General features: G+C 42.2%; 1 protein-coding gene across 1 annotated transcript in view; it reads left to right on the top strand.

The window, feature by feature from the left end:
* Nucleotides 1–26,679, top strand: part of Csmd1 (CUB and Sushi multiple domains 1) — a 1,274,530-nt gene that overhangs the window by 805,297 nt on the left and 442,554 nt on the right. The window contains 1 exon segment of the mRNA XM_059244994.1: nucleotides 21,931–22,055. Coding sequence (XP_059100977.1) covers nucleotides 21,931–22,055 — 125 coding nt within the window.

Raw genomic sequence — 26,679 nt, 5'->3', positions numbered from 1 at the left:
TGAACAGCCACAGATGACTGTTACACATAGCTCTTATAAAATATGGCTGGCTGGTTTTTACATTTCTATCCAGTGAGTGAAGAAAAGGGAATGGGCTAGGTGGCTTTTAGATTAAACTAGCACCCATATGTAGCAGGAATCTTAAAGAGTCTTATTAATAAAATCAAACCTGAAGCCAGGTATTGGGGTGAATGCTGGAAGATCAGAGAAGCAGAACAAGCCACAGCTACCTCACCTTGCCAGTTCCCCAGCTGATCCTGTTTCCTCAGACTTAGCCTTTCAGTCCTCATCCAGAATGAATCTCAGCTGAACTGTGCTAGAAGCCTAAAAGCTTAACCAGCCAAATGCTTCTTGTTTCTGGTCTTCACACCTTATACATCTTTCTGCTTTCTGCCATCACTCCCTGGGATTAAAGGCTCATTTCTTGGGATTAAAGGCATGTGTTACCACGCCTGGCTGTTTCCAATGTGGCCTTGAACTCACAGAGATTCCAGAGGGATTTCTGCCTCTGGAATGCTAGGATTAAAGGTGTGTGTGCCATCATTTTCTAGCCTCTGTATCTAGTGGCTGTTCTGTTCTTTGACCCCAGATAAATTTATTAGCGTGCACAATATTTCGGGGAACACAATACCACCATACCCATAGAAGATAAATGAGCCCAAGTCACTCCTGAATTGTGTTATATGCTCCTGTGGCACCACTTCCTGAACTGTATTAGGGATGCTTCCTATCTATGCAAATGAAAATGAGGCAGAGGAGAAAGAGAATGGCAGGGAGTCTTGAGCGGGTTTGAATGGGGGCAACAACTGCTGATTTAGCACTGTGTGTGTGTGTGTGTGTGTGTGTGTGTGTGTGTGTGTGTGTGTGTATTTGATCCCCAACCTGGTTTCTGTATGGGATATTTTTTGTTTCAACTTATAAAAGAAAGCATTTAATTGGGCTTACAGTTTCAGAGAGTTTAAGTCTACAGTGGTGGAGCTAAGACATGGTGGCAAGAATGGCTGAGACTTTACATCCTGATCTACAAGCAGGAAGCAGAGAACACACTAGAAATAACAGGAGCCTTTTGAAACACCAAAGCCCACCCCCCAGTTACCCCCTTGCTCCAACAAAGGCACACCCCTCATCCTTCCACCAACTAGGGACCAAGTAGTCAAGCATATGAGCCTATGGGGGCCATTCTCATTCACATCACCACATTCCATTTCCTGGCCCCCATAGGCTCATGGCCATATCATAATGCAAAATGCATTTAGTTCAACTTCAAAGATCCCTATGGGCTTTCAGTCACAACACCATTTAAAAGTCCAGAGTCTCTTCTGAGATTTCTTAGGACTTCTAAGCTCTTAACTGTAACACCCTGTAAAATCAAAATATAAATTGCACACTTCAAAATATGATGGCACAGATTATATACCACTTTTCCAAAAGGGAGGGATGGGACATAGTGAGGAAATACTGAACCAAAGCAAGACCAAAACCCCATAGAGTAAACCATGCATCTTGTAACTCCATGTCTGATATCAAAGGGTTTAGATGACTCTTTCCTTCCAGTTTTGCTGAAGACAACATACTTCTTTCTCTCTTGGGCTGGTTCTACTCCCTGTCTTCAGATGTCCTTGGCAGATACCTCATGGTTCTAGCATTCAACATCTTGTGTATGCAACACAACCCAGGCTTCAGTTTCACAGCTTCACAGAATGACCTGTCAGGGCCTCTAATCCTCTCAGGGCTTTCATGCAAGGCCTGCCCTGGCCCACATAGCCTGGCTTCAGTGGCTCTCCTTAACCTTAGAGGAAGATTTTACAGCCTCCTTACTCCTCCTGTATCCTTCACGACTCTAAAGCCAGAACCATGTGGATGATGCTGCCAAGTTAGGCGGCCCACTTGGGATGGACTCTGCCCCCCCATGAATCACATTTACAGCAGATTTTCTTTGTTGTTGGTTTTTGGTAACAGAAAATTCATTAGGCCTTTTCCTTTCACAGGTTGGAAGCTTAGCTGAGTGGAATCTTGTCCTGAGGATAACCCTCCCTTTATTCCAATGTGAATCAGGCCTCTTCTAACACAAGCACAAGCCTTGGCTCTAACTTTAAATTATTTTAACAAATTTATTTACTTATTTATTTTACATCCTGGCCACAGTTTTCCTTCTCTCCTCTCCTCCCAGTCCTTCCTCCAAACCCTCTGGGTTCTCACACCCTAATCCACTCCCCCTCTATATCTGTTTAGGAAAGGGCAGGTCTTCAATGGATATCAACAAAACATGGCTTATTGAGTAAGACTAAGCACCTCCCTATGTATTAAGGCTGAGCAAGGTGACCCAGAATGAGGGGTAGGGTCCCAAAGACCAGTAAAAGGGTCAGAGACATCCCCTATTCCCATTTTGGGAAGTTCCACAAGAGAACCAAGCTATACAACTGTAACATATATGCAGAGTGCAGGCTCCCTGGTTGTCCATTCAGTCTCCATGAGCCCACAAATCAAAACGACTCTGAGATTGCATCTACATCTATCAGAAGGGCTAATATCAAAAACACAAGTGACAAGTAATGCTGGAGAGGATGTGGAGTAAGGAGGAAACTCCTTTGCTGGTTGGAGTACAAACTTGTACAGCCACTTTGGAAGTCAGTGTGGTGATTCCTCAGAAAACTAGGAATTATCTGATCTTGATTTAACTTTGGTAAGTGGTATCCATCTATCAAGAAATTTGCCCAATTCTTTTAGATTTTCCAGTTTTGTGGAGTATAGGTTTTTGAAGTATGACCTAATGATTGTCTGTATTTCCTCAGAGTCTGTCATTATGTCCCCCATTTCCTTTCTGATTTTGTTGATTTGGATATTCTTTCTTTGCCTTTAATTAGTTTGGATAAGGGTTTATCAATTTTGTTGATTTTCTTGAAGAACCAACTCTTTGTTTTGTTGACTCTATGGTCAATTTTGGAGAAGGTTCCATGTGGTTCTGAGAATAAGGTACATTCTTTTGTGTTTGGGTGAAATGTTCTACAGACATCTGTTAAGTCCATTTGAGTAATACCATCTGTTAGTGCTATTATTTCTCTATTTAATTTCTGACAGGCAAACTTTTCCATTGGTGAGAATGGGGTGTTAACGTACTTCCACTATTATTGTGTGGGGTTCTATGTGTGATGTAAGCTTTAGTAATGTTTCTTTTATAAATGTGGGTGCCCTTATATTTGGGGTATAGATGTTCAGAATTGAGACATCATCTTGGTGGGTTTTTCCTTCAATAAATATGAAATGCCCTTCTCCATCTCTTTTGATTAATTTTGGTTGGAAGTCTGTTTTGTTAGATATTAGGATAGCTATATCAGCTTTCTTCTTAGGCCCATTTGATTGGAAACTCTTTTTTTTCAATCCTTTACTCTGAGGTAGTATCTATCTTTGATGTTAAGGTGTGTTTATTGTATGCTGCAGGAGGATGAATCCTGTTTTTGTATACATTCCATTAGCCTGTGTCATTTTATTGGTGAATTGATTCCATTGATTTTAAGGGATGTTAATGACCAAAGATTATTAATTTTTATTTTGTGTTGGTAGTGGTAGTGTGTGTATGTGTGTGTTTCTGTGTTTCATTTCTTTGGGTTTTGTTGGTGTGAGATTTTTTACTTCCGTGTTTTTATGGGTGTAATTAGCTTCCTGGGGTTGGAGATTTCCTTCTAGTACCTTATATAGAGCTGGATTTGTGGATAGATATGGTTTAAATTTGACTTTGACATGAAATATCCCGTTTTCTCTATCTATGGTGGCTGATAGTTTTTCTGGGTATATTAGTCTGGGCTGGTATCTGTGGGTTCTTAGAATATGCAGGACATCAGTCTAGGGCTCTTCTGGATTTTAGGATGTTCATTGAGAAGTCGGATGAGATTCTAATAGGTCTGCCTTTATACATTTCTTGGCCTTTTTCCCTTGCCACTTTTAATATTCTTTCTTTGTTCTGTTCGTTTAGTATTTTGAGTATTAGGTGGCAGGGGGATTTTCTTTTCTGATCCAATCTTTTTTATATTCTGTAAACTTCTTGTACCTTTATAGACATGTCCTTGTTTAGGTTGGGAAAATTTTCTTTCATGATTTTGTTAAATATATCCTCTTGAGTTTTTGAGCTGGGCTTCTTCTTCTTTCTACTCTTATTATTATGTTTGATCTTTTCATAGTGTCCCAGATTTCCTGGATGTTTTGTGTTGGGAATTTTCTAGATTTAACATTTTCTTTGACTGATGAATCTATTTTCTCTATTGTGTCTTCAACGCCTGAGATTCTCTCTTTCATCTGTTGTATCCTGTTGGTGATGCTTGCATCTAGCTCCTGTTCACTTACCCAGATTTCTTATTTCCAGGATTCCCTTGGTTTGTGTTTTCTTTACTGTTTCTATTTCAATTTTCTGTTCCTAAACAGTTTCCTTCATCTGTTTGTTTTTTTCTTGGCTTTCTTTTAGGAATTTATTGATTTCTGCCAAGCTTTTGTCTGTCTTTTCCTCAGTTTCTTTAAGGCATTTTTTTCATATCCTCTCCAAGGACCTCTATCATCTTCATAAAGTCATTTTTTAGGTTGTTTTCTTGTGCTTCAGCTGTGTTTCATTCTTCGGGTCATGATGTGGTAGGATAGCTGGGCTCTGGTGATGCCATATTTCCCTTTCTGCTATTGATTGTGTTCTTATACTGGTGTTTAGGCATCTGGATTTGGGATGATTATTATGAATTATGCACGTGGGGGATCCAAGGCTGGCCGGACCAGGGCCCACACACGAGGGAAGACATGCTGGGCAGATGCAGCAGGGGTGGCAGTGCGTGGAAAGTCATTCACACCCAGGTGCTGCATCCACGTGGAGAGTTTATTATAATAGAGAGATGAAGAGAATGATATAGGAAAGAGGGGAAGAAGAGAGAAAGAGAGAAAGAGAGAAAAGTCAAAGGTGAACACCTCATGGGAGGAAAAGCCAAGGAGAGAGAGGAAGGGAAAGGGGTTTTCCTTAAAATGAGGTTCTTACATCGAGACAGAGGGTGGCCCCAAGGGGCAGGATTTCAAGGGGCAGATTAGAATATTAACAATGATTATAGGTGTATGTGTTGATGCCTGCATTTGTTTTTGTTGAATTGGTATTTTGTTTCTTGATTTCTCTTTTCTCTCTGGTTTTCTGGCCTAAATGGCCACCTACAGGTCCAGTATGATGTCCTCTCTGTGGTTTTGAAAGCTAGGGATCCCTACATCCAGCCTGGATACTGGTAAAGCCAAAGTCTTCTTCCAAAGTTATAGTCAAGGATATGGAGCCCAGGGATGGCAGGAGGTGCAGTCTGGGGACCCTAGATCTAGTCTGGCCCCTTGGGTCCCTTGGACCAGCCTACCCTCCAGTATAGTTGCCGAGGCTGGGGTCCCTAGATACAGCCTGTGCTCTGGTAAACCTGAAGTCTGCTTCTGAAGTTGTAGGCCTGGGGTCCCTAGATCCAGTCTAGCCTCTGGTGAAGCTGAAGACTTCTTCCAAAGTAGTAGGTTTGGATATGGGCCCAGGGGTGGGGGTGCAGTCTGAGGTTGTTGGACCGTCTTAAAGGAATTTATTGAGCAGTGGGAGGTGTCTTCCCTAAGGTACCTAGGACCACTCTGGTATCTGGTACAGCTGCCAGGATTGTGGGCTCTACTGTGGAGCCCAGAGAAAGGGGTGAAGTCTGAGGTTTGGGGGAGGGTTTTAAGGAGTGGGGGCTGATGGTGGGCAATGTCTTACCTAGGGTTCCTAGATCCTGCCTTGCCTCTGGTAGAGCCAAAGACTTCCTGAAAAGTAGTAGGCTGGTATATGGGACCTGGGTTGAAGCAGTACACTCTGGGGTTGTTGGACAGACTTAAAGGGATTTATTGGGTGGTAGGCAGTGTCTTCCCTGGGGTCCCTAGGACTACTCTGACATCCAGTAAAGCTGCCAGGGTTGTGGGTCCTAGTGTCTCTATGCGGAATTTTTGATAAGTGTTTAGCAAGAACATGGAACTGACTACGTGCTCCATAATAAACTAGGAAGGTGGCTTATTATGCTAATACATGAGATGTTCATGTCCTCACAATGACAAATGGCATTGTCTTGGATTACTGCTGGTGACTTCTGGAGACCAGCCCTCATGCATGGAGACCTATGCTTTGCTGGATGGGAGCTGTCTTTGTGAGAGACTGGCAGTGAGTCACCTACTCTTGATCTATCTTGCAATGCAGAGATCAGCTCATTAGATCTTTTGCTCTATGCAGATGTTAATGAAAGTTAGAAGGAAAGAAGCCATTGTTCTCCTGGGTTGGACCACCTTGGAGAAAGGGGAAGGATTCACAGCTCTAGTGTCTGTGGAAGTTACTAAGGCTTGAGTCAGACAAAGAGAAAATGGTGTCCTACCTCACTCACATGGGAATGCCAAAGCAATAGAGTGCATGGAAGAAGCAGAGGCCTGATATCCAGTGACATGCAGATGTGTGTGTGGTGGGCTAGGGACAGTGATATTGGTGAAGAGGAATACAGTTCATCTTGTGGTGGTGTATGTCTGAGGTTTTGCTTACTATGTTGGTTCCAGGTGTCCCACCATACATAGAGAGAACTATAGAAGGAGGAGAATGCACCTTTGCTGGATTGTACTGACCAAAGCATCATGGGAAATGTAGTTAGAGCTACTATAATCCCAGGATGTCAAAAACCTTAAATATAACACACATCCTCCCCCTCACAAAGACACATGTACAGGATCCAAGCCATGGCCATCTTGTGTCACACTTCTTTACATTGCATTCCTGCTATCTAAGGAAATAAAACAAGAAAAGGCAAGTCACCCTATTTGGCCATTTCTGGGAAGAGGTCCAGAAGCAAAGGTGTTCTCTTTCCCCTAGATACTTCAAAAATTCCCCCACATAAATGATCTGAGTCCTCAAGTACCTCATCAACCTTGGAGAATAGGACACAGCAAAGAATAGGGAAAGGACCACTGTGTGGGAGATGGTGTTTGGAAGAGATTCCCCAGGGCACTGTGAAACTGGGGTCCAAATGATACAAAAGGTAGACAATGGGTCCAGCCAAGGGAAGGCAGGTCCAGAAGATGAGTGATTTTTCTGACTTTGTATAATGTCCTAATGTTACAAGGGATAATAAGGGCTTGTCTGGAGGACAGGTGGTGAAGAAGACATTCCCTGAAAAGGAGTGGCATAGTAAGGAGATGTGTGGAAGCCAGGAACCTGTCATTCTGACATTTAGGGTCAGCTGCTGTACACCCACACAGCAGGGTGAGGCTTTGACATCCACAAACCCAAGTTGCCTATGGCCACTTAAAGCCACTGTGTCCCTCTTCTCAGATTGCCTGGGGATTCTTAGTTCAATGTAACAAGGCACTTGAAGATATTGTTTTTAAGAATAATGTAGGGTTAATGTAAGATGGAGGAGAGGATGTAACAGGAAGAGATTATTTTGCTGGGTTGAAATAGAGCAAGCAATAAAGAGTAGAGAGAGATACAAGGCACAACACTGCACTCAGTGCTGAAAAAGTTTAGTGAGGACTCCTCTTTCTTGGCAACAGGACTCCATAGTGCAGTAAGGATATGAACTGATGATGAAACCAGGCTGAACTTCTGTTCACAGCTATTGAACAGCCAGGCTACTCTGTGGAACAACAAGGGCTTGGGCTTACATTGCCGCGTAAGCAACTGATCAGAGGTACAGACTTCATGTGGGATTTCATATAAACCAGTGTAAGACACTTTGGTGCATTCTAATTCCAGTGAGGAGGGGATACAAATTGAATCAAACAAGAGCCCAACAGGCAGATAGGGAATGTGTTGTTACCAGATCAGCCCCTCTGCAGCCAGGTCCATCACTGGGCCTAAATGCGTATTGTCAATCTCCTGTCAACCATGTATGGTATTGTCAGCGTGATACATAGGGAACTGACTTCCACAGAACATGACCTTCCACACTGACCTCTCAAACCCCAGACAGCATTGGTTTCCATTCTAAGTGGCTTTGAATGCAGGCCCCAGACTGATGGACCCAGTTCAGAGCATGCTTCAGAGAGATGGTTCTGTTATGTTGGCTGATGGTTTGTCTGGGTTCCTGGCTCTTGTGGACTTAAGATAACATGACTGGATTTGGAGCCAAAGGGCCATAGTGACATGGAGACTTTTAAGGGAAGAACAGAGCACATGGGCTACTCAAGAGGCACTTGTAAACTGAGCCCAGCATGCCTCTGTTAGCTGAGTACACACTGTACGTTGGCTACTTTGCCAGCAGCGATACATGTTTCTTTTATAATGACTAGTAAATTGATGAGTGGCTCCCATAGTTGAGTGTTTACATGTGTGTGAACATGCATATGAGCATATATGCTGTATGTTTCCCACAATGGTTGTGTTCTCCCGACTCTCTTGGTTCCTTCCCATCTTATATCTGCCTTAGAAGTTGTTGGTCAATTACAAGCAATGCAAAGTGAAAGGCAAATCAAAAAAAATATTGGAAGGTTTTGCACTGCGTAGATAGGAGCATAAGAGAAAATATTTACCAGAAAGTCTTTGTACACATAGAACCATTTGCTGATCAACCATACATTGAAAAGTTTAATTTAAGGGTGAAAACAAACTTGGGTCCAGGCACTGATGTCTTGAGCACATGAACTCGTGTGTCTGGGCTTTATAAGCTATGACGTGTGGAGGAGGCAGGTGCTTTGACAAGAGATGGTGGAGTCTTTACTGGACATCTGCCCCAGCAGAGGGTTCAACAGCATATCTCCCTCTGTGCCTTCCAGGACATGGTCAGCTCCTGGCACCCATGAGGTCTGTTGAGAAGAAGCTTTTTCTGGCTAGGTTTCACCGCTCCTCTAAGATCTGGCATATGGGGAATTGTTTATCCTCACTGTCTCTCAGGCTCTGATCAAGATACCTGACAGTGTTTGATCCCAAAATTCCCTGGCCTCCTGATCCCCTCCTATGGAGATGTGTCATGTGTCATGGAGATTGTCATGCCCTGTGTTGGACACCTTCCTAAAAGGGGCTTCTTCCTCTGGTTGGGAGCCAAATGTTATGACACAGGTGCATGAGTTCACACAGGACCAGACCATTGAATGAAGACCCAGAGACACCTTAAGAATGAGTAGAGCCTTCATGGCTGCAGGGGGATCCAGCTTCTCAGGACTGAAGACTTTCCCTTCACTTGGGTCATTTTTTTTCCATATTTACATTTTAGCCAGTTGATTTCCATATGTTCAAAACAACCTGAAAGAAGCTGCCAAAAATACAATGCCAAGTGTAAATTTCTCAATTCATCAGGTACCACAGTTTTCCAGATTTCCTGAATGGAGTTTTGCAGAGACTGTATCCTTGGGAGACTCTCAGACAAGATTCACATAAGGTTACAAGAGAAACAGAGGGTATCTGCTAAACAAAAGATGGATTAGGGCTAGGTGCTACTCTCTGGAGCCAAGTGTAGCCCAGTGGGAAAGCTGCCACATCTGGCCTTTGGAAGAGTCACAGTGAGAGAGTTAAGGGATTTACATGAACACTCAGCCATCCAGGTAACCCAGTTTCTTCCCTTTGTTGTAATTATTTCTGGTACCTGCCTTACCCCCACACACCCTCTCCCTTCCTGTTCTTTCCTGTTCCTTCCACAATTGCCTGAAAATGACTTCTGCCTTTCTAAGAGTCTTGAGTTCTTAACACAAGGGTTTGATTTTTCCCCTTTGCATGATGAAGACAACTTGTTTGGTAAATACCAGGATCCCATGAACTTACGTAGACTTGGAAGACTCCAATTCAATTTCCTCACAGTAAAATTCACACATTTTTTTTTTCTCAGTGTGCCACTTGTGAGAGCTGGTCACAGTGTGGAAGTCATTGGTCACTTGATGAAACCTTTTCAGTACTGGCTGAACCCTTGCAATGCTCCATTTGCATTGCTGTAGGGCCTTTGAGGACTGTTAGCCTGCAGTACCTAAAAATCACATGAAATATTTGTTCCCTTTCTGTTCGCAGGCTGGAGAGAGCCATCCTCTCTCAGACGTGTGTTTAGTGCTGCCAAATTGCCTTGGCAGCTTGAGAAGATGAGTGTAGAAGCCAACACTCTATAAAGAAAAAAAATGACCCAGAAATGACTTATGTGAGGAAATCACAAGACTCATAAAAGGCATTCTGATATCCTCAGCCATACGCATTTGTCTTTCAGATGATGGTATTTTCTGGAATGCTGAGCTCAGCCTTCCCAGTGTATGGTCAATTTGCTTGGGATGGTCTTGGAGACACCGTCCTTCTCATTTATCAAGGCCATGTCCTTTGGCTACTGGAGAATTTCTGTGTGTGTGTGTGTGTGTGTGTGTGTGTGTGTGTGTGTGTGTGTGGTGTGTGTGTGTGTGTGTGTGTGTTTCTTTCCCAAGTCATAGGACTCATGTGCTGGGGACTCCTGAGGTGATGGACAGCAATGCATTGATACAGTATGAATGATCACAGGATATGGTTGTCATGGTGTGGTGCAGAGCTGAGGCTATGCTGTGTTCATCTCCTAAATGAAATATCTCTTTGTACTTGTCTGACATGATCTGACCACCTCAGAGGTGCACTCTGGGCATGCAGCTCAGTGAATGGGCTTAGGGATGGAAAGGCATCAGGATGAATAAACCCTGCCAAGTCCAGTGGTCATCTCTCCCATTCTCTTGCCCTTCAGCCTAATTCAATTCTAAGTCTATGGTGGAACAGTAAGTGAGCAGAGTTTAGAGTCTCAAGGTGGGAGAAGAGTAGAGTAAAGAGGCAAGGCAGGTCCCTAGGGCTGAACACTCTGGTCATTGGCATGACTGTTGGACATTTTGGGCTACAGGAATTGGTTACATGTGATAACCCAACTAATCAAAGGTTTGACACCCACTAGGCTTTGCTGTGCTGGACTTGTGATTGAGATATGACTCATTCACTTTGTCAATAATGAAAATATAATGTATGTGTGCATGCATGCACGCATACCCAACCCCCATCCACCCCTTAACCCCTCCCCCAAATCTTTCAAGACCCAAACCCAATTGCAGTTTCTGGAAGATACTTTTCTATATTTTTCTTAAAGTTGATTGGCTGGTTCTTCGCTAACATTTACAATAACAGTTGATGTTCATGAAAAATACAGCCCAATATCTACTAAAATGAAGGATATTAATACCAGGAGCTCAGCATGCTGTTCTGATGGATCACAGTCCAGTACAGAGCTGAGCAGTGAATGTCTTTTCCCTATGTAGGTAAGGGTAGCAAAGGCTAGGACAGAGAAACAGGTGGACTTCCATGCTTTTTCACCCCTACCTTACCAACAGTAACATGGGCGCATACTGAAGGTATCTACATGGAGCCTTCATGCCTCATGTATTTTTGGTGCCTGTGGTGTGCCAGGCTCTGAGAGGGCACTGGGGACCTTCTGTGTAGGATGATGTGGTGACTCAAATGCTCTGAAGATGTTGAAGAATGATCGACATGTCCCTGACAGGTTTTCCTCCCTCATTCTTTTCTTGGATCAAATGTCATTTCTCTTTTTCTTGAAAATTACCCTCAATATTGCCCTTATATAGATTTCAGGAAAGTTTTCAACACCTTTAACTTATAGACAATTCTGGTTAGAAAAAGGAAAACAGTTTTAATGATTTGAAAAAAGTTAAGATGAATGAAGAGGAGAAAGGAATAATGAGGGGGAGAAAGAGAGAAAGTGGGGGGGGAGAAGTTGAAGTGGCAAAAGCAGAGGGAACTCAGGAAAGGTAAACACAGTGTGATAGACCAGTAAGTACCAGGAAACTGGACCCCAGGGACAAGTTCTCAGTTCCTAGTGGTTCAGAATAGCAAGATTCTAGTTGATACTTTAAATAACCCCATTCACTCTTGAGGGTTAAAAGTGGATATTTCTCAGCCAATTGTTTGTGAATGTCACTTCTATGAGATGTTAAATACCGGGTCTAGTAAAGAGTATTACCAGGGTGGGGGCAGACATCTAGACCCTCCCCCCTTATCTGTAATCTTTATATCCCTTCACCATCTTCCCACTGCCTCTCACCTGGTCACCTCTCTCCTGACAGAAACATGATTTCCATGTTTGTGGCTCCTTTTTAAAATGCATTTTTATTACAATCGTGTGTGTGTGTGTGTGTGTGTGTGTGTGTGTGTGTGTGTGTATGTTGGATGTGTGTGTGTGTATGTTGGATATGTGTGTGTGTGTATGTTGGATGTGTGTGTGTGTGTGTGTGTGTGTGTGTGTGTGTGTGTGTGTGTTGGGAATGTGTGTGTGTTGGAAGTGTGTGTGTGTATGTTGGATGTGTGTGTGTGTTGGGAGTATGTGTTGGGAGTGTGTGTACAAGTGGCAGTTAGAGGACAATTTGTAGAACTTCTTTCTTTCCTTCTACCATGTAGATTCTGAGAATCAAACTCAAATAACCAGGCTTGCTAACAGCGATGTTTACCAGTTGAGCCATCTTGCTGGCACCAGATCTGGGTCTTCTTCTCAGTCAGCCAAGCAGTGTGGGGAGCCATTTGGGGTGGGAGTGAAGCAGAACATCCAGCCAGAACCACAGGGCTCTTCCCTCCATGGTCTCTGATTGCTATTTCCCCTCCACAGACTCCTTAGCAGAGATGTAGCACAGTATTTTATTGCCCTAGATCCCCAAACATACAGAAAGGTGAGGGTCTGGGGCATGGTGGATAAACAAGGCTCGGAGTTTCTGAAGCTTCCACCCCAGCTTCAGCCTGGTCCCCTCAGGCTCCCCTACTCCCCTGCTCCCCTCTTACTCATGTGTGCCTGTGCACAAATTTATAGTACATCCAGTCATGTTTATACACATGCACGCATGGCTCATGAAGTCATGTACACCTGTGCATACACATGCATGACATAGACACTCCTGTGTACATACGTGTACACTCACGTAGTGCAGACTCACATATACATACACATTCATGGTAGATGCACTCATGTGTATGCACATGCACACTCATTCATGATACACACTCACACATGATACACACTTGTATACCTATACATGCATGTTAGATGCATTATAAGCATACTCGTGGCATGAGTACACACTCATGAATGCTCCAAAGTGTTCATATACCCTCTTGTTTCATTTTGTGAAAATGTTTCAAGTGAAGCACAGCTTCTCCATATCTACAAAAGCTCTGTTCCTGTGTCCCCTGTGTCCATTTCTTTATGAAGGATGTGACAAGTCCTGGCTTGAGTTCAACACTGATAACAAGGCTAGCTCAAAAATTTGTGTTTTCTATTGCTGACTAGGAAGGAGGGATGTGTATTGGAATGGCCTCCACAGTTGCCAGTCACAGCTCAGTTTGATATTTGAACACAATCTGATCTCTATCTGTGTCCACTATCTACCAAGCTACCATCTATGTATCTGTCATGCTTCAGTCTATCATATATCTTTCAATGATCTGTCATCTGTCAGTCTATCAATCACTTATCTATCTATCTGTCTGCCTATCCATGTGCCTATCTATCTATCTATCTAGCTAGCTAGCTATCCATCTATCTATGTCCATCTATCATCTGTCTATCATCTATCACTTATCTATATGTCTGTCTATCATCTATCTATCATCTATCAATCTATCATCTATCTATCATCTGTCTATCATTTATCTGCTACCTATCATTTATTCATGTATTTTCTTTCATCTCTCTATTCCGTATCTAGTTGTATCTAACTATTACCTATCACTGTCTTAAATTTATTCATATAAATATGAATAAATATATCTATCAATCAATAATCAGTCTTCCTGTATCTATTATCTATCCCTGTCTGTCTGCCATCTTATATAACACTCCATCCATTTACAGCTCAGAGGAAGGATAGCTAACAGACACAGGGATATTTCTGGTCAGGAGGGATAACTTTCATGCCTTAAGGCACAGTAGCATAACTTTTGTTGACAACAATTAATTGAATTTCAAAATAGCTTGGAGAAGATTTTAAATGTCCCCAACATAAAGAGATGGGAAGTGCTTGAGGTGACAGATGGATGTGCGTGTCACTGGCTCTCTGATCTGATCATGACATATTGTCAACATATACTGAAATACCACACTGTACCTCAAATGTATTATTACTATCTATTAACAATAAAAATTGGGGCTGGAAAGATGGCTCTGGGGTCAAGAGCACTCTTGCAGAGGACTGGAATTTGGTTTGCAGTACTCATGTCAGTTAGCTTACAGCTGCCTGTAACTCTAGATCACTGATTCTCAACCTGCGGGTTGCGATCCCTTTGAGGGTCAAATGTCCGTTTCATAGGGGTAGCAATGTCATATATCCTGCACATCAGATATTTACATTACAATTCACAAAATAGCAAAATTATGGTTATGAAGTTGCAATGAAAATAATTTTATGGTTGGGGTCACCACAACATGAGGAACTGTGTTAAAGGATCTCAGCATTAGGAAGGTTGAGAACCACTGCTCTAGAAGCAGGGAATTCTGATGCCCTCTTCTGGACTCTTCAGGCACCTGCACATATATGTGGCAGATACCCCCCCCACATGCTTGCCCACACATATGCATGCACACACATGTAAACAAAATAAATCTTTTAAAACTATATAAATAAATTTGAAATAGAACTCATGTCTCCCTGAATGGCTCAGCAGATTCTGCAGATGGTGACTGTGGTTATGAATAAGATGAGCTCCTCTGTCCATCCTCTCTTGTGCAGCTAGGACAGTGAGGTTCATAGTCACATCAGCACCCATCATGTTTGGAACTCAAATTTAATCCTTAAATCATTCTAGATTATTTTTCAGAATTAGTTGAACCAACATTTTTTGAAAAGTCCATAAATAACCATTCTCCAAGAACCCCATATTTAGAAGCAGTTTGTGTGAGCTCTAATGTATCTAAAAATAGCTCGTTCACCTCAGAAGACTCTTCCCACCACAGTAGGTAAAGTTAAATAAACGTCAGTGAATAAAGTGTTTCCACAGATGGAAAGTTGAGGGATGAGTGTCTTAGGAGCAGTGAGCATTGAAGTGAGAGTCAGTTTTTTCTATTGTATTCTATTTGAAAGACAAAGTCCTCCTGCATTCACTGTTCCACTTAAATCTGCCTTTTAAGTATTAGTAGTACATAACATATCTATAACTTTTTCACATAGGTCTCCACTACCAATATTTGTCTTCATTATGAAACATGATTATTTTAAGTTAGATGCCAATGAAAAGCTAGATGTTTTTCTGGAATCATCCTTGAAGAATACATCTATGAGAACAAGATTAGTCACTCTGATGTATCTAATATACAGTATCTCAAATGGAGTGATACTAAGTCGATGAAAACTTGGTTTGCTGTGTCTTTGAAGTAGAAAGCACACTTGGTTTTTAAAGTAAACTGATTTGTGAGCTAGAATAAAGCAAAACAAAAGCTCAAGTCAATAAATTAGAAGCCAGGCCATCTTTCTTTCCCATCTCATCTTGATCCATTACTGAGACAATTGGCTTCAGCTCTGCCTGAAGGTTGCCCCTTGGGCTAATTTCTGACCTGCAGATGAAGAGCTGGTTGTTGTTAATAAATTTAGTGTTTTAAAGTCAGAATAGATCCAGCATCTATTGATGCCATTTCCACTGAGTTGTGCAAAAAAAAGTTCACAATAGCAGTGAAGTTCTGTGTGCTTCCCTCAATGTCTTGGAAACTAGCGGTTTCCAGGAGCAGAGGATGCAGAGGAGCAGAGGCTTCTGGGAAAGAGTGATTCCATGGGAAGTTGGCCAGTTCTGGGAAGAGTCCTCATTCCATGCTGAAAACGTTTCCCGAACATGTGACCAGAAGGTGTCTGAAAAAAAAAAATCACCAACTGCCAGTGCTTTCCATTAATGAGGGTAGAGATGGTCTGAGGATGACAGTTTAAAAGTTTTCTGTTTAATTCCATAGAGTCAGAATAGCACAATTACCAGAAATTAGAAGAGATACTTATAATAGTTCCACTGAAAAATACTTGATTGTCTGTTTTCCAACTGTATAGATGCAACTAGAACTGATTAGTACTTGGTGCCTTGGATACAGGCCAGCTCTGAGTCATGCTTCCTTTTTTGTCGTTCTGATACACATGTCTATACTAAGTACCACGATCCTTATTCATTGTTCTCGTATTCTGTCATGTTTCTGACAGTATCTTAGTCAAGCGTGGCTGTAGACAAGAGAGCCATGCAACCAGGCCTGAGCCAGGGACCCTGTACCACCAGCAGTTTTTTAATGAATTCTTGCCATGTTGGGTGCCAATTGTAGATGAATTTCTAAGTGGTCTTATTAAATAAAAGACATGGAGCCAAATATAGGGGTGAAAGCCTTAAAGAGATCAGGGAAATAGGGAAGCCACCAGCCAACCTAACCTCACCAACTCTGCAGCTTCCAAATGCAAATTACTTCCTGTGTACTCACGTTTATATGCCTTTTCTGTTCTATTCTCTCATTGGCTGTCTTAGCCCAGCCACATCACTTCCTCTTCCTACACAGCTCTGTCACTTTCTGTCTGTCTGTACAGACCACCAGATCTCTATGGTATTGGGATTAAAGGCGTGTGTCGCCACGCTTGGCTCGGTTCCCTATTGTGGCCTTGAACACACAGAGATCCTGCCTGCTAAGTGATAGGATTAAGGGTGTGTGCTACCACTTGTGACCTTACAGACACCATCTCTGGAAGCATTGCCTCATAATTTGGACAGACACATACTACCCTGCCACAAATGAGATCAATGGATCACAGTGTCAAAACTGACAAATGTAAATTGTATATTCTATGGTATACAATGTATTTTGAAATGTGTACACATTGCAGGTGCCAGAATCTAGCTAATTAGCCTGTCTGACATTACATGGCCATAATTTTTTCTGATGATATTTAAAAAGTGGGTCAGTAATTTTCATACAATAGTATTTCATGTATTTTGTGTCTCAACTCACTATCAATGCATGAGACTCCCAAACTCATGTTCCTCCTAATTGAACTTATGGTCCTATAGATAATATTTCCAGGAGCTGTCTCACTCCTCCAGTCCCTGGTGACCAGATTTTTCTCTGTTGCCCATGTGACTCCTAGTCTGTAACTTTGCAAGTATAAGTAGAGTATGTAGTGTCTTTCTATCCCTGAGCAAAGTGGTCTCACAATTTGTCTGTGGTATTGCAAGTAACAGGTGGTCCCTCTCGTTTCCACTCTGTGTATACACTACACTTTATTTGTCCATATTGATCTGTGGTCATTCACTTGGTTCTGTATCTTGCTTGTGACTTCCAAAGCTGAAAATGCACATATCATGCTGATATCAACTTCTACTTCTTTGATCTATATGGCCAGCTGGGATAGTGGGGTATATAATAGTTCTTTCTTAAAGCCCTGAAGACTCTCCATGTCATTTTCCACAGTGGTTGTGCTAACTTATATTCCTGACAATAGTGCACAAGGGTTCACTTATTTATGCATCCTCACCAATGCCTGCTTCCTTTCTTATTACATCTGTGCTATGACATGATTCAACATTTTTCATGGTTCTTTAACTATATTTTATTAATACTTTTATAATGTATTATAATAATTATGATCATACTCACCCCCACTTACCCACCAGTTCCTTGTCCTAGATTTATTCTCTCCTTCACTTCTCCACCCCTTCCAATTTCATATCCCCTGGGTCCAATTTGCGATGCCTATATATGCAGGGGTTTGGAGACATCCATGGGTAGATGATTGACCTACCAGGTGACCCACTCTTAAGGAAAACTCTCTCTCTTTCCCCCTAGAACCTATGAACTCTCCTTAGCTCCTGAGTTAGGTATGAGCTTTTCCTCTGTCTGTGCTGGAATGCTTACTGGCTTTATCTTGTACAGACCGTGAGTTCATGAGTGCAGCTGTTCTATCAGAAGACACCATTTTGTTCATGTCCTTCCTGATATCTAGATCTGTTAATGTGTCTACCCTTTCTTCCATGATTGTCCCTGAATCTTGGGGGAGAATGATATAGATATGTCATTTGTGGCTGAGCATGCCATTGAAACTTATTCTCTACAGTCTGATGAGTTGTGAGTTCCTGCACCAACCACTTTCCGCTACACAAAGAAACTTCTCTGATGAGGTCTGACAGCAGCACTAGCTACGCAGAGATTCAATTTAGGGTCAAGTTTGACACTATGCCCATTTGTCAAGGAATCACAGTAGGTTCCCCTCCAGGGCGTGTGAACTTCCCTATTGTTTGTTCTTTGCTAGATTTACAGCACCAGGTATGTGTTTCCTCTATTGGTGCAGGCCTTGAATCCAAGCAGAGAGATGTTAGCCCCCTTCATAATCTATGTGCCTCCCATGGACTATCCAGTGGCATGTCTTGCCATTCTAGCATTTGTAGTTCAGGATTACAGTTCATAATGTTTACAATTGCCTAAGACTGTTGATGAACCTTCCTGATAAGTACAGACCTGATTTCTCTGGGTCCTTTGACAAACGAGTGTGGTGTCTTCAGCAATATGTGTTTGTTATTTGCTTGTTTTGAAACAGGGTTTCTGTGTGTAGCCCTGTGTAGACCAGGCTGGCCTGAAACCCATGGAAATCAACCTGCCTCTGCCTCCCAAGTGCTAGGACTAAAGTTGTGTGCTACCATCCCCATCATTACCATTAAGTTCTCATGGACAACCAGGAACAATGGCAATGGCCTGTATGTAGGGGTTTTCCAGGACACCCCCAGCCAACAACTGGAGGGGAAGTAGCCCACACTAACACTGGGGCTTTTTATTTAGCAATCTGGCTTCTGGGAGAAACATCATCTCCTGTGTAGGATAATGCTAGCTAAATAATTGTATATGAAAAAAGATATGTGGTGTGTGTGTGTGTGTGTGTGTGTCCACGCATATGCATTTAGGAAGCTTATAAAATAGTAAGCTTCCATTTGTCTTTTTCAAACATTCTCCATATTCGTTATCCCTGTTCCATTCTTTCCTCTTCCCCACATGCCCAACACTATCCCCACCTAAGCCTCCTTCTCCATTGTCCCCTCTCTTCATATTACCTACTTTCTATGATTCCCTGCTCCTTAAGATCTTTCTTCCCACTCCCCACCAATGGTACTTTCTAGTTTCCTGGATTCTACAGGGATTCCAAGTTGAACATACAAAGTTAAAGATTTGATACTAAGATCCACTTATGAGTGATAAAATAGTAATGTTTTTCTTTTTGGATTTGGGTTACTTCCATAAGTAACTTTTCTAGTTCCATCATCTTCCTGCAAATTTCATGATTTCATTTTTCTTTATGGCTGAATAGCATTCCACTGTGTACAGGCACCACACTTCATCATTCATTCATCAGTTGATGGACATCTAGACTGTTTTCATGTTCTAGCTATTAAAGCCAGAAAAATGGTGAGCATAGCTGAGCATATGTGTGTCTCTAGTAAGATACAATCCCTTGGGTAGATGCACAGGAGTGGCCATCTAACCTTGAAGTCTGTATGCACCTCCTTTATGGTTTAGACTTGCATTCATTTAAGAGAGAGCAAGGATGATTGAGATTTCATATGGCTGCTGGCCATTGGCATATCTGCTTTAGAGAATGGCTGTTTTACCATTTCGACCACTTTTCAATCTGACATTGGTTTGTTCTCACTATGAGCTGTCTGTGTTCTTTATATCTGTGTCTCACATGTTTTCTCCCTTTCAGTAGATTGCCTCTTCACTCTGCAAATGTTTCCTTTTCTATACCGAAAGTTTGGAGTTTGAAACATCATTTGTCTATTTTGTCAGTGCTTTGGGAATTTCAGGTTCCAGCTTGTTTTCAATATCTAAAAGAAAAGCAGAGGCCCTGACAGACAAATTAACTTCTAATATTGATTGCAATGTAGCAGGTGGCAGGCAGATATATGAACTCCACTTCCCCTCCTTCAGGTCTCCCACCCTTGAAAGAGCATGTTAGAAATTAGCCTCCTAAATTAAGACCATAGAATGTCTGGCCTACTCTCATTCCCTCTTCCATCTCTGCTACCCCAGTTCTAATCATTGTCATTTTGGTTCCTTCACATTCATTCATTTCTAATGTTTACTTATTGCTCTTTTCTTCTTTAGACATTCCAATGTCTCCTTGAGTTTGTGACTTTGGCTATCTTATTTATTTCTGCATATCTGATTACTAGAGTGTGACACGGTAAATTTTCAATGCAAATGTTCAGAAAGAGTGATGAAATGCAGAAGTTCAAGGAAAGTCAGGTAGATAGGAAAGAAACTGTAGAAGGGGGGGCAAATATGTAATATTGGTTTTAAAATAAAATTGGTAGATTTCCATCATCTGCTCACCAAAGTTCAGATGTTTGAACAAAGCGTGATCACCAGGGATTGCGGGGGTGGGGGGGATGTCTACAAAGTATAACTGTCTTTGGGGACAGTTGTATTGACAACGAGACAGAGTTATGTGTTATCTTAAAAAAAAACAAAAACAAAAACAAACCCTAATTTTATATCTATGGCATTTCTTTTTCAAAGTCTGTGCTATAGAAGTCCAGTTGTTCTTGGCATATAGTATAAAGATGGCTTTTTGGACAAGTAAAACTAGAAATTCTATGTACTTCACATACTCTTCAATAGACAACCAGTTTGCATATTAGTTTTTATGAAGCTGGGATTTTCCTTCACAAAGGAAAAGTGTTTAGTTTCATTAAACCAAGATTTTCCCAATTGGGTTGGCTCAAAATTAATGATTTTTCAACACATGCAGGACTATCCCCAGAAAGAGTACCATGTAGGTGTGAGCTGATTTATCACATAGCTTGGGAAATCCTAATCCCAATATCCCCTGTGAGGTTCAATCAGCTGGAGAGGAAGCATGCTTATTTCTTCCCTTATGTTTTATTTATTATCACCTTTATGGATCTGTGTGGATGACTGGCATCTCATCCCCAGAGATGTATGCTTTCACCCACATTTTCTCAGCATCACTCCGGGTAGAATTGCTTCCAGTAGGAACTGAGCTGTGAGGCAGTGAAATACTCCACTGTCCACTCCGTGCAGATGGCAGGCAGGGAAAGAGTCCTGTGCTCTCGGGCTGCTGCTTGCCTCACACACTGCCTCATCCACTGACTCACACTGCCTCATGCACCTCTCAAACGCTCATCCTGGACAGTGTCCTGTTGTTGATTTCAATCATCAGGTTTCTGTTTTTCAGATGCATCTCTGGAGCTAACATTGTCTTTCATCTCACTCTAGGCTGAATGTATTGTTGTTCCCTGTGATAAATGCTTCTGTTCCTATAAGACATATTTCTGATGTATAAAACCAGTACATTCTAGGGTGTATGGTGAATGTTGACAGCAGAAATGTCAACCCTTTATGGAGATAATTTCTTAACTTGGACTCTTTCAGTTCTTGCTTTTGTAAAATATTTATTCAATAAGACAATGTCCAACTTGGCTTTGCTTTCAGGGTGCAAAATTCTCTCACATACATATTCCTGTGCAAGCCACACTATTCCACAATGATATCACCTTCCGTGGAGGCTGCAACAATGGCTCAGCAGTTAAGAGTACCTGGTGCTCTTGCAAAGGACTCAGGCTCAGTTCTGGGAACCTACATGCAGCTCACAGATATCTGTCACTGCAGCTCCAGAGGACCCAACTTTTTCTTCTGAACTTCAAGGGTACTGTATGGGACGTAACCCTTAAGGTTCACAAGGTGGCCTCTAGACATAATCTTTAGAGAGTTTAAACTTAACCTTGTCTGTATAGGAAGTTCATGGCTAGCCTGGGCTACCTGAGACCTACTCTGAAACCATAACTACTAATACTTGAAATATAATCTCCTGTGGATTGCTACATGTATTCCTTTGTCAATTTAGACTGGGTGACAACCATAAAAGTCATCTTGTTGATGTTTTCCTTCTGTTGGTAATTTGGACTGTTTTTTGCTTGGTACTGTCTAGGGTTGGTGCAAATGTGCAATTCTCCTGCGAGGACAATTATGTGCTCCAAGGGGCCAAGGGCATCACCTGCCAGAGAGTCACTGAGACCCTTGCAGCATGGAGTGATCACCGGCCCATCTGCCGAGGTAAGGTGCCCCGTAAGGTGGCCCAGACTCTCCCCAGGGCAGGATGTTCTCCTGAACACAGGGTGATGTTTAACAGGAAGCAGGGTCTACAGCTGGGGAAGGAATTGGTAATATGTGTGTCTTCATGATGATGTGGGTCAAAAGAAAGTTCTTCAGAGTTTGTTAGACGGTAATTCTAAGTCTACTATTTTTCCAACACAGGCGGCTCTGAGCAAAGCTGATGCTTTGAGTTCAAACACACACACACACACACACACACACACACACACACACACACACACACACATACCCACAAGGTTGATAATCTTCTTCACATGTGCACAGTGGGTAGGTACATAAAAACATGCTGCAAAACTTAAAGTCCTAGCCCTTCAGTGGCATTGACTTTGGATTTGAAATGTGGATGGAATGAGTGATGAAAAGAATTTGTCAGTGTGGTTCCCAGATTGATCTAACTTCTATTTATTTGTGTGTGCATGTGTGTGGATGTGTGTGAGTCCATAAACCTGCCATGGTACCTGTGGACTCCAGGACAACTTTCAGGAGGTGGTTATCTCTTCCCTACATCCTGGTGGTACTTAGGTCTTCAGTGTGATAACCTAATGCCCAAGCTATCTCACCAGCTCATCGTATTTTACCTTAAACTATATACTGACGTCATTTACCAAAGGAAATATTCACCATCACCATTGCCAACTTTCTTCAAGGGATATACATAAAATTAGACAGAAATGAAATATGAATGTCCCACTTTTATGAGATACATGAATCCTGCCTGAAGTTTCAAAATCACATGAAATCCAACAGAAAATTGACAACTCTTTTTACAAGGAGAATATTTTAAAATTAAAAGAAAACTAGATTTAGACTTTATATGAGTTTTTGCTTCTATCTCATAATAACCTGTATAAACTGATAGTTTTTAAGGGAAAATACAGGACTAAGTGGAACACAGAAAGTTCCATGTATAACAGCATCTTCTCCTTCCATGTAGACATTTAGTTAGTTTTGTGCACGTGTGTGCATGGATATGTTCACCCATGCATGCATATGTGGAGGCCAGAGGTCAATGCTGAATGGCTTTCTTAATTGTTCCTCACTGTCCTTTTTAAATGGGGTCTCTTAGAGCCCCACTTCCACCATGTCCTTGGATGTGCTTGGCTCTGTCCCTCAGCTCTGAGTTCTAAACATGCCAGGCCTGACTTCTACGTGGGTATTGGGGGTCCTCAAGCCTTGTAAAAGAAGACTGCTAACAGTGAGCCATCTCCCCAGTCCCTGATCTTTTAGACACATGCAGTTAGATTTTTAATATTTTCCACAGTGGCTGCACTGATTGGCATTTACATCAACAATGTGCAAGGGGCCCTGTCCTGAATACTGTCTTCAGGAGAAGCCCATCTAACTTTATTCCTGATGGACTTCTATGGGCTCCTTGATTATGGTTTGGGAGAGAACACCTCTGTCAAGGAATTTGGTCTATGGATTTGTTTGGTATTCTGCTATACATTTCAGATGCCTCAACTGTCCTTGATGCATCCATGACTCCTGCTGAATTACCCCCTTTAACCGTCTAGATAATGTACTTTTCTAACTCGAGCTAGATTTTAGGGTAGTTTTCTCATAGAAGACGTAGTTGGCTGGCATTTGTACCAGCAGACAAGAATGTCTTTAATACTTTTAAGATAATCTCATCTTGTTAAAAAGGGAAAAAAATTAAACTACACTATTCTTGCTCTATTTTAATGTAAATTTCTAATCAACATCTGTTTTGAGCACAGTTGAAAAATCATTTAATATTTTTAAGTAAATAGAAAGTCCAGATTCAAAGTTACTTCAGATTCATCTACATACTGATTCTCCTTTTAAGTTAATTCATGATCTAAAATCCATCCTAACCCTTTAGTATTCATTCCCTGCATCTAATTAATTCCACTTATTTATTCACATATTTAATGAACATAACATTGTACCTACTGGCAGAAGTGCTGGGATGTTGCTATACCCGGCTTTGTGAGTAACATTCACATCAGGGTTAGCATACTGGCTTCTCTAAAGATGTATCATCCTCTACCTTCAGCATCCTCTGTCTTGGGATCACAGGCATGAGATACCCCATCATTCTCACCATTATACCATTGAAAATATGTAACACAGTGTCATCATTTACTGTACACACTATCTACCAGAACTTCCTAAGTAAAACATAGTGCCTGCTGAGTATCTTTCCCCTTGCCTCCCCTCCCTGGTTCCACTTGAGTTCAGTTCTTCCTAGACTCCAGGTATGAGCAGAAACACCTAGTACTTGTGCTTCTGTGCATGATACGTTTCCCTTATCACAGTCTCCTCCAGCTCCATCCAGAGAAGTAACAGAATCCTTCTCTGCCCTGCCATCTATTGAAAGGCCAGGCAGGAGTTCATAAACTTCTCTGGAGCCTCCCTGGAGAGGGTGAGACATCCTCTGAGAAAATTCCTCAGTCCTGTGCATTGACCCTCTCAGTGGCTGAGTGTTCAGGCTTTATGGGGCCATGAGGTTGGCTCAGCCTGTTTTTTTGTGGGATAACTTGTCAATGGAGCCATGTGGTCACACTTACACTATTCTCCTTCTGATGACTCCAGCAGCTTTTTCCAGATGTGAAATGTCTCTCCCACCCCCTCTGTGTGTATGTGTCTCACACAAACATACACACACACACACACACACACACACACACACACACACACACACACATTTTATTATAAGCAGTAAAATGAATGATACACCAAGTTCCCACACAATCTGCACACCTCAGGTAGATATCCAAGTTTGTCAATTAAGTTCTGATTCCTAAACTGGGCATAGTGGTCCTTTAAGCTCAGCACTTGAGAGGCTGGGGACTCCTGATCTCAAAACAAAGATAGTTTGAGCTACATAGCAAGACCCTGCTTCCCACATGGTCCCCCCTGTCTCTGAGCTTTGTAGAATTCTTCAAGCACTGATTTCTACCAGTTCAAGGCCATTGAGGTTTTCTTCACTTAGCTTCTCAAGTTCTTGCTGCCCCACCCCACCCTTTTAAAATCTGTCTTCCAGCACCTCAGGCCACACAGCAGACTCTGTGTGTCAGAAAATAATGCCAGGTGGATGGGGAGGAATCTATAGGTTTAGCTCCTAATACTGGGTCACAGAGGTACTGGCTTGGCTACCTGCATAATGACTGAAGGCTGTGTGGTCAGAAAGCATGGTGTCAGCAACCAGGCTGGCCTCCCAGGGGCCAATCACCTATTAGCCACAGACAGGAGTCTTTCTCTAAGAGAAAGGGTTGTTTTAACTTCTTGGGAAGACATGTAAACAACTCTCCAGACAGGGTACCAAACACAGACCAGACTAAGGAATTGCCTGAGCCCAAGGCTAGTTGGATGACGCAGAGACTCACTGGACTTGCTGCCAGGAACATGAGTGACTCCTAGAGTTAGAGCGAGCAGAGTGGTGCCAACCAGGAGAAGCAGCCGAAAGTGTTAGATTCAGAACCATTTCATCTCTTCTCCCATGTTTGGACAGGTGGGAGGAGCTCCTGCATGATGGTTGTCAGCTGATCTCACCTGTTTAGGGAAGTTCTGAAGAAACTACAGCTTTTCACTTCCCACCGCTGATAAAATACACACCCCACACAGCATTTTACAGATACTGAACAGCCAGCTCAACCAGCAAAACAATTTAGCTTTGTTAATAATTTTTTGTTGGACGTAGTTACCGAGAAAATAGTATCTACACATTGACAAAAAGATTACAATGCCATGTCTGTGTTCTCAACACTTTCACTGGCACTGTCCCATGGGAATACAGTGTGTATGGATGGTTCCGACATGCCTGCTTTCAGACCAGCCACACTGTCCATGCCCAGTGGCTCAGGTGTTGGTCAGCAATGCTTTAGAAGCAGCATGTCTACCTCCTCGGTTTCCTTCCCAGCCCTGGAGAGTCATCAACACCCAGTGGGTGTGGAGAGGAGACATCTAAATGACTCATCATCCTTTTTTCAGCTGGCATCCCCACAGCACAAAGTACTTCCTTCGATTAAAATCCATAGGCCTTCTAGACTGTCCATTTTCAAGTGTGAAGATGCCTTCATTCTCTCTGAATTGGCCCTTTACGGGCTCTTGATGACAGACTGACTCACCGATGGTGAAGAGCTGAGAAACAGGCTCCTCTCTATTTCTATAAAAGGATGATGCTGGGTCTCTAACACATACAGAAAAAGTGGATATCACACTCCTTAAAGTTTCAAATAGTTCTGAAAATAGACTGTAGAAGCTTTTGCCAAGGTATAGGTGAGTTCCCTACTGGGGGTGCAATCTACTCAATGCCAACTGTGGGGACATTTAGCAAGCAAGCTGTGGACAGTTCTCTACAGGGAGTGCAATGTCTCAAGTACATTTTTGCCACCATTACAAGTAGTTTGTAGACAGATAACAACCTGGTGTGGATTCTCCCAATTCATTCTTGGATGTTATGAAAGGCCATGGATTACTCATATCAGGCACATATTCTAAAGCCAACCTTCAATCAGATAGAGGAATGACTGCTCTGAGCATTGAGACCAAGATAAACATAAGGGGATTTAAGGTCACAGATCAAGTAAAGCCTGGTTCT

This window comes from Peromyscus eremicus, chromosome 17 (genome assembly GCF_949786415.1).
Source record: "Peromyscus eremicus chromosome 17, PerEre_H2_v1, whole genome shotgun sequence".
Taxonomy (NCBI): Eukaryota; Metazoa; Chordata; class Mammalia; order Rodentia; family Cricetidae; genus Peromyscus; species Peromyscus eremicus.
The sequence above is the reverse complement of the archived record's forward strand: the minus strand, read 5'-3'. Positions and strand labels throughout refer to the sequence as shown.